Below are 12,870 nucleotides of genomic sequence, written 5' to 3' on the forward strand. Positions count from 1 at the left end.
GTGATAGGATAGAAAATTAGTCTTATCACAGATTTATGAGTTTCAGCTTAGCTGGCTTGAGAGTACTTTGGCTTATGCTTTCCTTAGGTTAGCACTTTTCCACATTTTCTTCAATGACTTTATCAAAACTTTATCTTTCACAACCTATACCTGAGGTTAGGCCACACATTTCATATATTCATAGGTGGATGCATGATTTCTAGTTTTCATAAAAAACACAAATGATCAAGTGTAAATGCTGTTTCTTCTCTCCAACCTGAGAACCTACAGTAGTAGAGAAAATTTGCAGTAGTTTTCATTTGTAGATCCTCTTTTTCCTACCTCAGCAAGTGCATTTCATAGTTCATTAGCCTTACCCAGAGTACTGTGTCCCAACTTGTCTGGGATCTTAGTCCAACAATTGTCTCTGGTTGCTTTTAGACTGTTTCTCTGATACTTTCCCATCAGTTTAGAAATACATACATTTAAGTACCCTTTTGGGGTAGATAGGTAGATAAAATGAAAGAATATATATAAAAATATGTGTGAAGATATATCTGTATATTTCTGTCTGTATATGTTTTTCTTTTTCCTTGAAGAAAATGCCTCTTGTAGCTTATTCTACCTGTCTGGAGTGACCATAGACCTTGGTTGCCCAAGAAAATCTCAGTTTACTCCTGTGTGTTTAAGGTCCCCCTTTACTTGCAGAACTCTGCAATTTAATTGGTGAATTATATGGTCACATTATCCCTTTATCTCCCCTTTCACAGGTAAACCTTTCCAAATAGCACTACTTTACTCTCTCAGCTCTTTTCCCTTCATGCCTTTGCCATTGCTATGTGACTACCCCCACCCTACCTCTCTCCTGAAATGGTTCTTGCAAGAGTACCAGGGTTCCCCAGATTGCCAGATCCCCTGGACACTTTTAGTCTTTATAAGTTTTGACCTTTGACACTGTGCACAGTATTCCTTTCTTCAGCATTTTTTTTTTTTAAATCTTCCTTAACTTTTGAAATAACATTTTACCAAGGGTTTTCTCTTTTCTTTCTACTGGTCTGTCTTTATTTACCCTCCCTGGTTTCTCTGCTTCTTTTCTCTCTGTCCTTAAAATATTGCTGTGTCCTAAAATTCTAGTTTATTGGTCTTTCACTTTCTTTTCTCTCTTCAATTAATATGTTCTCCCTAAATGATATCACTGCCAACTATGTGTCATAACTGTGTCTATACTCTCAGTTTTTTCCCCTATCCTCCAGAACATTTTTTCATCAGTCTTTTTCACCTTTTCTAAAGCTGTGTTTCAGGCCCCTTCAACTCAGTCTGTTAATGCCCTTACCTCAAATTTGCTTTCCCCCTGCATTCTCCACATTAGTTAATGGTATTTATTTTCATGAGATTGGAAATGTGAGAGTCAGCCATTGTCTTCCCTCATTCCCCATCTATAGTCTCTCAGGTCCTATCTCTGTCTCCTAAATAATACCTTGCTCTGTCACTTTCTTTCTGTCTTTACTGCTGTTCTTTGGTTCAGTTTATTTTATTTTTAAAGATTTTATTTATTTATGTGACAGGGAGAGAGATAGCAAGAGAAGGAACACAAGCAGGGGTAGTGGAAGAAGGAGAAGCAGGCTCCCCGCAGAGCAGGGGGAGTGCATGCAGGACTCAAATCCAGGACCCTGGGATCATGACCTGAGCCGAAGGCAGAGGCTTTAACCCACTGAGCCACCCAGGCGCCCCCGTATCATTTATAATTACTCTTTAGTGAGTCCTCACCGAACTCCCTGAGCAACCTGTCTAGATTGTAAGTGTGCCTTGGTCATAGACAGTATCACATTAGTAAATTGATTATTTTTCTGTTAGATTCAGTCTTCTCAGTGTAGTCTTGTTTTCATGCTGAATAAATGATTTTTTTTAAAGACTTTATTTATTTATTTGACAGAGACACAGCAAGAGAGGGAACATAAGCAGGGGGAGTGGGAGAGGGAGAAGCAGGCTTCCCACCAAGCAGGGAGCCTGACGCGGGGCTCGATTCCAGGACCCTGGGATTATGACCTGAGTTGAAGGCAAATGCTTAACAACTGAGCCGCCCAAGCATCCCTGAATAAATGCTTTGAAGTCAGCAAAAGAATATATAGATAAAGAATATGATAACAGAAATATTCCCAGCAGCTGGCATTGTGCTTTGAATGTGGTAAATGTTTAATATATCTGTTTAAATGAGATGTCTATAATGTAAATACATAGTTTGGTTACATACAGTGTTATTTTTTTCCTATAGTCTTCTCCTTTTTAATTTTTAAAATTTATTTGTATTATTTTTTAATTCTCTCCTTTTTAAAAGTTGAACAATTCACATAAAATGCACAACCCTAAGTGTACAATTTGATGAATTTTGAAAAATATATACATACACCTGTTTCACTGGAACTTCAGTGAAGATCTAGAATATTTCATTTACCCCCCAGAGTTCCTTCATATACTTTTCTAATCCATTCCCCTCATCCTCCACATCTGGCTAACCACTGTTTTGATTTCTATCAGCCTGCATGAATTTTACCTGTTCTAGAACTACATATACATGAAATTGCCAATATGTACGCTTTTGTGTGAGGATTTTCTCACTCAACAGTATTTTAGAGTTCATCTTTGTTACTGTGTTTTCAGTGGTTCATTCCTTGTTATTTTTGAGGTGTATTTCATTGTAGGAGTGTATATATATAGTATTGTTTATCCATTCTCCCATTAATGGTCATTTAAGCTCATCCCATTTTTTTTCTATTATGAATAAAGCTGGAGAGGACATTTCTGTGAATATATATTTTTATTTCTGTTATGAAATGCCTTATGAGAATAATTGCTGGGCCATAGCTGCCAGATAATTTTACAGTATGGTTATATTCCTTTCAAACTCCTACCAACAATGTATGAGAATTCCAGGAGCTTCATATTTTTACCATCAACTGGTGTTATTCTTTTATTTTTATTTATTTTTTAAAAAAATTTAAAAAGGTTTTATTTATTCAACAGAGAGAGAGAGCACAAGTAGGCAGAGAGGCAGGCAGAGAGAGAGGAGGAAGCAGGTTCCCCACTGTGCAGAGAGCCCGATGTGGGGCTCGATCCCAAGACCCTGAGACCATGACCTCAGCTGAAGGCAGAGGCTTAAACGACTGAGCCACCCAGGCACCCCGGTGTATTCTTTTAATTTTAGTTATTTTAGTGGTTGCAGGAGCATTTTAATTTGCATTTCTGTAATGACTGATTGTGATAGCATCTTTTCCATGTGCTTTCATTCATTCATCATTCATCATTCACATATATCCTTATGTGGAATGCTGCAGTCTTGTAATCCCATTTTAAAATTGTATTCTTTTACTGCCTTGTAGGAGTTCTCTGTACAGGCTGTTTACAAATCCTCTTGTCAGTTATCCACATTTCAAATAATTTCTTCCAGTTTATGGCTGGCCTTTTTTTTTTTTTTTAACTATCTCTTTTGATATGCAGGTTTTAAATCTTGATGTAGTCAAATGTATCAGTTTTTTCTTTCATACTTGGTAACTTGGGTCTTGTTTAAGAAATCTTTGTGTACCACAAGGTTGCAGAGATTTCTACATTAATTTGTAGAAGCTTTATAATTTAGCATTTACATACAGTCTTATTTTTGAATTAACAGAGAATACTTGTAAGTTTGGGAGAAAAGTTACCTTTTTTATTATTGTTGAGATGTATTTCCCCTACTATAAAATTCACCCTTTTAAAGTGTGCAATTTAGTGGTTTTTCAGTATAGTCACAAAATTGTATAACCATCACCACAACCTAATTCCAGAGCATTTTATGACCCCTAAAAAAAACCCCATTAATATTGTTGTAAATGCTCTCTCTACTCCCCCTTCCCCTCTTGAGCAGCCACTAATTTACTTTCTGTTACAGTGATTTTGTTAATTCTGGATAGATCATATAAATGGGGTCATATGGTAATGTGGTCTTTTGTGTCTGGCTTTTTTCACTTATTGTTACGTTGTCAGGGTTCATCTGTACTGTAGTTTATATCCTTCTCATCATAGTCATATAATATTTTATGGCTTTATGACATTTTTATACCGCTTCTTAAAATTTATTCTTCAGTTGATGGACATGCCTTTTTAGCTTTTTTTTTTTTTCTAGATTGTGGACTATGATAATTCAATTTATGTACTCATAAAATAATTTATTTCGTTCCTGTAGTGTTAACCTTTACTTGGGCTTATGTATTTTTACTTATTTAATGTGCTCAGATCTAGGAATTCAAAGATGAGTGAACTTTGGCTATAGGGAGCTTTTCTTTCTAGTGGAGGAAACTGTGTGTTAACAGATAAAGTACAGTGTGAAAATTACTATTAGATTTATAACCTAAAGTAAGTGTAATCTCAGAAGTCAGCAACTAACTGCTGGAAGAATTAGTAAAGCCTTCCATGGAGATGAGATTTAAAATAGATCTTTAAAAATGAATGGGAGAGGGGCGCCTGGGTGGCTCAGTGTGTTAAAGCCTTTGCCTTTGGCTCAGGTCATGATCCCAGGGTCCTGGGATCGAGCCCCACATCGGGCTTTCTGCTCAGAAGGTAGCCTGCTTCCTCCCCTCTCTCTTTCTCTCTGTCTGCCTCTCTGCCTACTTGTGATCTCTGTCTGTCAAATAAATAAATAAAATCTTTAAAAAAAAAAATGAATGGGAGTTTTGCCAAGGTGATTGAGGGTATTTCAGGTAGAAGTAGTAGCTTGCACAAGGGAATGGAACTGTGGAATTGGTGTGTCTTTGCACCTTTGAGAAGATGACTATGTTGATATTACGGGTAATGTGAAGTAAGTCTGGGAGGGTAGATTAGGGCTAGATTATGAATATTTCTGCATCTGTACAAAGGAATTTAGCTGTTACTCTTTGTGTGTTGTGGAGTTCCCAGGGGGTTGGATAAATGAGATGGCGGCCACTACTTATTCAAGGTCTTTTGGAATACCTCACATCCAGCAAAGCCTAAGTTTTCCTTTTTTTCAGAAAATTTTGTCTGTATAGTCACTTACAAAAATGAGTATACCTTGCTGATTCACACACCGTCCTTTTAACTACCACATTTGTCACAGCTTATTGATTCTCTATTTCGGTTTCTTTATTTCATCAGCTGCTTACCTGAAATTATCATGTCTGTCTATTTCTTTACTTTAGTACTACTGTTTCTTGCTTCCAAAGCAGGTTTTTACTTACCTCGCCCTAACCAGTACTTGGTACATGGTAGGCACTATCTTTATTGAATGAATGAAAGAGGGAACTATTCTGCCTCTAAATAAAATCTTACTTCTCTGCCTCCCCACTATAGCTCTTGATGTTATTTCAGCACTTTGACCCCCCCATTGTCTTCCCATCTGTTAACTTCCCTCTCCTCACTTTCTTATCTAAATAGTGTAGATTCTCCTGTCCTTTGTTCCACCTATATTTTTGTCTTTTGCTCTATTTCTAAGGCTCCCCTTTGCTTTTGTCTTATTTCCCTATCAAACTCCTTACATTGGCTCTGTCTCTTCCAAATTGAAGAGGCGTGTTTGCTAGAGAAAATGACCCAACTGTGTAGTTTTGGCTGGTACATATTCATAGTCTTAAACATGTAGACTTCCGGCATTGCCAAGAAACCTTATGTTTCCTTGTCAGTGTATATTTTCCCCATATCACTGTTCTCATTTTCACTCTCTGCTTTCCCACATTTCACAGCCTTTCCTTTATTTCTTTTCATCTACTTTCCAAAGAAAATAGAGCTCTTAGCATGAATTTTCTTAGCATTTTACCTTCATATCTACAGTTCTTTCTGTATCCGTGTCCTTCTTTGCCTCTTTCTATCCTAGTGCAGGAATTATCCTTTCTTCTCTTTGAAATTAATCCTTTCACGTGTACTTTATACCTATCCAATTCCGCTTCTTCAGAGCCTGTGCTTTGTCAGTCACCATCTCCCTTCCCCTTCATAATTTTTGTCATCGTTATGTAAATATGTTCAGATGGTCCTTTTTAATAGCAAAATAGCTGTCACTCCATGATTCCTTTTCTTTCTTTCTTTCCTTGACACTTGTCTCAAATTCACTATTTCTCTCTTCTCTGCAGTCTGACCTGTTGTACTTTTTATTCCTTAGAAGTGTCCTTGCCATGGTCACCAACGATTTCTTTGAAATCATAGAAGCTAGTGGATGCTTTCAGTGACTGCCATGGTATTTCTTCCTCTCTAAAATGCTCTTCTTTCTAGTTTCCTTAAGACCTTTTTGATTTTCATTTTCTGTTGGTGTGTTCTTTTATAGTTTCCTTCACACAACAGCTAGCTATAGTTTAGTAAATCACTTCCTGACATAGACATTAACTAAGGATTAGACAGGAGAAAACTAAAATTCTAATTACTCTCAAGAATTTGGAATGAAGATGTTTTATGTTGCGAATTAGGGTCACTTACGATGCAGTGATGAAGTTAAGGTTAAGATTCTCTTAAGGAGGGGCGTCTGGTTGGCTCAGTGGGTTAAGCCACTGCCTTCGGCTCAGGTCATTGTCTCAGGGTCCTGGGATCGAGCCCCACATCAGGCTCTCTGCTCCATGGGGAGTCTGCTTTCCTCTCTCTCTCTGCCTGCCTCTCTGCCTACTTATGATATCTCTCTCTCTCTGTCAAATAAATAAATAAAATCTTTAAAAAAAAAAAAAGATTCTCTTAAGGAGGTGAAGGAACCCAATCAAGAGTTGTAACTGATGGATTGTGAGTAATTGACCATTTAGCCTGACATAACTAACAGCAAAGAGCTCCTGGAATGACTGTTCTCCTATTTGTTAACACCTGTTACATCAGTTGTAGTGTGCTCAGCTCACTAGGTTAGTGTCTTCACCATACAGTTCTTTGTTTTCTCTTTCTCTCCCTGATCGTAGTCACTTCATTAATTTTTTTCATTGTGACAAAGAATGCCTGTGTAAAAATACGTAAAACAAATTCAGTGGCTTGTTTTGACCTCCGAAGTGAGTATTGAGGTTAAGCATTGTCCAGGCTAAAAATAGAACATAGTCAGAGCGCTGGTCTACCTCTTGTGTTCCTTCTTGATTATGCTGTCATCATTCCCAGCATTATCCCGAGAGGTAACCACTCTTCAGACTTTTGAAACCATTTTTTGTTCCTTTGTTTTCCTTATAGCTTTAAAAACTAAATATGTATCTCAGCCTTAAACGTTACCTGATTTAAACCTTTGTATAAGTGGAAAAATATAGTAACTCTGGGTGCGTATGTGTCTTGTGTATGTGAGAGTATGTCATTGTCAGATTTCTTTTGGTCAGGGTCAGTCTGTATTTTTGTGTATAGTTGAAGTTCATTCATTGTATTTGTTACGTCTGAATATATATATTTGTAGTCTGAATATACCATAACATGTTTATCCATTCTACTGTTGATGAACCATTTGTATTGTTTCTGTAACAGTACTTATGTGAAGATTCTGATACAATGGAATGGAATGGATAACTTTAAAAATATATTAAAATATTTTAAAATATTAATATATATAATTAAATATATTAAAAATACAACTTAAAAATCAGTTATATTAGATTTTGTCTATTTATTATATAGATTTTAAAAACTATTCTCTAAGAAGAGTGAGCCAGTTTTTACTCACACCAGCTTTATGTGAGAATTTCCACTGCATTTAGTCATTCATCACTTTTTTCTTTTACTTGTTTTTGTTTTATAAATACTTTAGCTGCTATAATTTAATCTGAAAGCTTTCTTTTTTATGTTTATATATAAAGAATCAAAACTGTCTAAAAATATGAATTAATATTATTCCATCTGGGTTCATGCCATGAAGCAATGTGTATTTTCATTGTATTAAATATAGTCACATATTTTTATTAGGTTAACCATTTTTAGATTCAAATGGGTTGACTATATTGTGTACACTTGCTACAACTTTTATTTTTACTTTTTAACTTGTCATTGCTGTATGAATTTTTAGTCCTAAATGGTGATATTTTATAAAAAGTACTTCCGTATATTCTTTAGCAGTAATACAACTTAGGGTTTTATTTTATTAGGTTTTATTTCTAGGAATTTATATAGAATATTTACTAGAGTAACTAATGGGCCTTTATTTTTCTTTAAAGTTGGCCTTTGCCAGAGTTTGATCCAAGTCAAATTCGACTGATTGTATATCAAGACTGTGAAAGACGGGGAAGAAATGTCTTGTTTGACTCCAGTGTTAAGAGAAAAAACGAGGACATATCAGTATCGGTGAGCATCATTATTGACTGGTTGAAATTTAATGTCAGATATTTTAATGCAAGAAAGTATGAGTAAAATTTCAATTACGGCACTTTTGTTCAGTACAAAACATCTTTATCTTGTTTGTAAAATTTAGAGCCTTGATTTTGAATATTTCTTAAAGGAAAAATATTTGTTTTATTTGTTATCTTTCTAGCACCAGGGAGCATTTTAGTTTCATATTTATTTTCCCACATAATTGTATTGTGAGATATTACTGGAAGTCCAGGAATTCTTACAGAGGATATGGTCCAAACCTCTCATCTCACAGTTCTGCAAAGTGTGACCCGGAGAGATGAAATTATTTGTCTGAAGGAGCAAAGCAAGTTAAATCTTTTGCCCTTAGTCCCCCTGCTCTACAGTGTAAAAAGAGTCTCTATTTTGTTAACTCTCAGTGTCATATTTTGAAATATATTATGACTAGTTGAGCAGTAGTACATGGACATTAACTTGGTTGTCCAAGGAAATGTTAAACCTTAAAAATAGACATGCCAGTTATTTTGCCAGCCAAAGATGGGTTTATTTGGGAATTAAAAAACCTGGACAGACAAGGTAAGGCAAAACAAAATCATAGAGAAGTTAGAAAGAAAGAGCAAAGGAGAGATGTGCTTTTTTTAAGGAGAAAAAGGGTAAGTTGGGTAGGCTGGTAGGAACTAAAAGTTCATTGGGGTAAACTGAGGAGTTTGAAGTGTCGTGGCTTCTCAATTGGTAGAGCTGCTGAAGACGAGGGTACATGGGGGGAATAAAAAAGCATCTGTTCCTCAGCCAAACTAGTAGAGTAGTATCTACATGCAAGGTCAAGTCCTTGTAAGGTCAAGTCTGTCTCTTCCTGTTGGGTCTGCTATTAGCTGCAAGTGGTAGGGCATGAGAGCTAACCCCTGCAGAACCTCCAGACTCCATTTTAGTTAGGTTTCCCTTTACTAACTTTCACAAAAACCCATGTGACTGTCATTATCTTTGCTGCTGCTACTTATTAAATTTTCTGGCATAAAGACTCATTCCCCTAGATCTCTAATCTGGAAATTGAAGCTTGGAATAGTGATTTCTCCCTTTCACTAAATTAATAATTTTCACTAACATTTTGGTAAACAACTGAAAACAGAATACTTTGGGAGAGCTGTTCCCACCAATAGAATTGTCTGTTAAAGCCAACAAGTATTTATTTTTTGAGACTTTAGGAGTTTATATTTGAGGTTTTGAGTTCTTAAACAATTTTGATATATTGGGCATAGACTGTTGTTTGTAACCGCATCCTCAGCATCCACTACAGTGGTATATAATAGGAACTTGACTAATTTTTGAGTTAATTTGATTGCCAAGTTTTATAATGTCCCTTCTAATTACTAACACAGTGCTCGGTTTTCTGGAGATGGTACTTTGTTTAGATTTCTTAGCCATTCTTTGCATTTTTTTTTTTCACTCTTTTATCAAAAAGCAGAATGTTCTTGGGGCGCCTGGGTGGCTCAGTGGGTTAAAGCCTCTGCCTTTGGCTCGCATCATGATCCCGGGGTCCTGGGATCGAGTCCCACATCGGGCTCTCTGCTCACCAGGGAGCCTGCTTCCCTCCCTCTCTCTGCCTGCCTCTCTGCCTACTTGTGATCGCTGTCAAATAAATAAATAAATAAAATCTTAAAAAAAAGAAAGGCAAAATGTTCTTAAAGTGTTGTTACAAGGCACTTGGAGATTTAGCTGTCTCTGTCCTCTTGGTGCCTACAATAGGGTACCCTTCTAGGAGAGTTAGACATTGAACAAAAAAGTACACCAATAAATAATACCAAATTATGATTAAATGCTACGAATGAAACACACAGAATGCTTATGAGATTCCATAGGAAGGAGCCCAGTTTTCTTCAATTTGGATGAAGGGATATTAAGGAAGTTTTCATTGAGGAAGTGAAATTCAAGCTGAGCTCTGAAGAAACAGAAAGAATGGAATAGGGGATGAGTATTCCTGGTAGCAGGACCTGCATATGTAGTCTCCAAAGTGACTTAGAAGCTTCGTGAACTGAAACAACTAGAAGGACACCAGTCTGATGGACTGATAGTAAGTAGTATAAAAGTAGCTAGAGATGCAACTGGAGAGAGAGAGAGAGAGAGCAGGAGTCAGAATTAGAGCCTTATCAGTCTCTGGGTTAAAAGTTTAGATTATATCCTAAATACAGAAGGAAGCTACTGAAGGGATCTTTTTACATTTCAAAAAATCAGTTTGGTAGAGAGCCCAGGAATAAATCCATGCATATATGATCAGTTATTCTATATAATGGAGAAAGGATAGTCTCTTCCAACAAATGTTGGGAAAACTGGACAGTCACATATAAAAGAATGAAATTAGACCACTTTCTTAACACCATACACAAAAACAGACTCTAAATTAATTAAAGACTTGAACATAAGACCTGAAAGCATTAAATTCCTAGAAGAAAACATGGGCAGTAACTATTCGTAGGAGAAAGTATTTACTAAGCACCTATCCAATAAGGGTTTAATATCCAAAAAATATAAAGAACTCAGTAGGAGCAGTGCTTGGGTGGCTCAGTTGGTTAAGCCGCTGCCTTTGGTTCAGGTCATGATCCCACGGTCTCTGCTCAGTAGGGGTCTGCTTCTCCCTCTGCCTCTGCCCCTGTGCATGGTCTCTCTCATTTTCTCTTTCTCTCAAATAAATAAATAAATGTTTTAAAAAACTCAATAGCAAAACAAAACAAAAAAGTGCAATTAAAAAATGGACAGAACAGGGGCTCCTGGGTGGCTCAGTAGGTTAAGCCTCTGTCTTCAGCTCAGGTCATGATCCCAGGGCCCTGGGGTCGAGCCCCACATCAGGCTCTCTGCTCAGCGGGGAGCTTGCTTCCTCCGCTCTCTCTGCCTGCCTCTTTGCCTACTTGTAATCTCTGTCTGTTAAATAAATAAATAAAATCTTTTAAAAAAATGGACAGAAGATTTGTATAGACATTTTTCCAAAAAAGATATATGAGTAGCCAATAGTACATGAAAAAGTGCTCAACATCACCAGTCATCAGGGAAATGCCAGTCAAAACCACAATGAGGTATCACTACACACCTGCCAGAATGGCTATTATTAAAAAGACAAGAAATAACAAGTGTTGTTGAGGGTGTAGTGAAAAGGAATCCTTGTGCTGGTTTTTGGGAATATAAATTTATGCAATCACTATGGAAAACAGTATGGGGGAATCTTCAAAAATTAAAAACAGAACTATCGTGTGATCCAGCAGTTCCATTTTTAGATATTTATCCACAGAAAGTGAAAACACTTGAAAAGATAAATGCACCCCCATGTTTATTGCAGCATTATTTACAGTAGTCAAGACATGAAAGCAACCAGTTCCATCAGTGGATGAATGGATAAAGAAAATGTGTGTGTGTATACAATCGAGTAGTCTTCAGCCATAAAAAGGAAGGAACTCTTGCCATTTGTAACAACATGGATAAAACTTGAAGGCATTATGCTAAGTGAAATAACTCATAGAAAGATGAATACTTAATGATCTGACTTATATGTGGAATCCAAAAACAGTTAAAGTCATAGCTATGGCTGATAGGTGGTGGTTGCCAGAGGGAGAGGCTGGGAAGTGAGCAAAATAGGTGAAATGTGTCAAAAGGTACAAACTCTCAGTTTTAAAATAAGTCATGGGAATGTAATGTACAGAATGGTGATTATAATTTAAAATGCTATATTGTATATTTCAAAGTTGCTGAAAGAGTAAAAGTTATCACAAGAAAAAATATGTAACTGTATAGTGATAGATGTTAACTAGATTTATTATGGAGGTCATTTTGCAGCATATAAAAACATCAAATCAGGGGTGCCTGGGTGGCTCAGTTGGTTAGGCGACTGCCTTCGGCTCAGGTCATGGTCCCGGAGTCCCGGGATCGAGTCCCACATCAGGCTCCCAGCTCCATGGGGAGTCTGCTTGTCCCTCTGACCTCCCCTCTCATGCTCTCTCTCTCTCAAATAAATAAATAAAAATCTTTAAAAAAACAAAAACAAAAACATCAAATCATTATGTTGTAATCCTGAAACTAATATATATCTCAGTTTTAAAGATACAGGGGGAAAAACCACTTTTGCTGCTATATGAAGAATGGCTGGATTTGGGGGATAAGGGGGAAGGAAGTGTTTGCTGAATACAGCACTTTACTTTGATTAGCTGAATGATGAGGTAGCCACACAATCACAGAATTGTGGATGGTTAAGTAGACAGTTGAAATCTAAGGCCACAAATGTAATGAGCATATCTTCTTTGCATTTAGACTGATGATAGCTCAGCAGAACTGCACTGAAGCTGAGGTTGATATTGATTGATAAATACTGCTTTTTTTTGAAATATTTATCGAGGTTTTTCTTTGGTTGGCAATGTTCCATTGAATTGCAGCATGTGACCTTTCCTTTATTATTTACCTTGATTAATGTTTATTTATTGTGTGTTTTTTCAGCATTTTTACTTTTTTAAAAACGATTTTATTTAAGAGAGTATGTGAGAGAGAAAGAGAACATAAACGGGGGGACCGGCAAGGGAGAGGGAGAAACAGACTCCCCACTGAGCAGGGAGCCTGATTTGGGGCTCAATTCCAGGACCTTGAGGCCAT

General features: G+C 36.7%; 1 protein-coding gene across 3 annotated transcripts in view; it reads left to right on the forward strand.

The window, feature by feature from the left end:
• FNIP1 (folliculin interacting protein 1) overlaps positions 1-12,870 on the forward strand; it is a 151,133-nt gene that overhangs the window by 50,461 nt on the left and 87,802 nt on the right. For all 3 annotated transcript variants that reach the window (XM_044228237.1, XM_044228255.1, XM_044228245.1), the window contains exon 2: positions 8,112-8,238. In XM_044228237.1, the coding sequence (XP_044084172.1) occupies positions 8,112-8,238 (127 nt within the window). The remainder of the gene's footprint in view (positions 1-8,111; positions 8,239-12,870) is intronic.

This window comes from Neovison vison, chromosome 1, assembly GCF_020171115.1.
Source record: "Neovison vison isolate M4711 chromosome 1, ASM_NN_V1, whole genome shotgun sequence".
In the NCBI taxonomy this organism is placed as follows: domain Eukaryota; kingdom Metazoa; phylum Chordata; class Mammalia; order Carnivora; family Mustelidae; genus Neogale; species Neogale vison.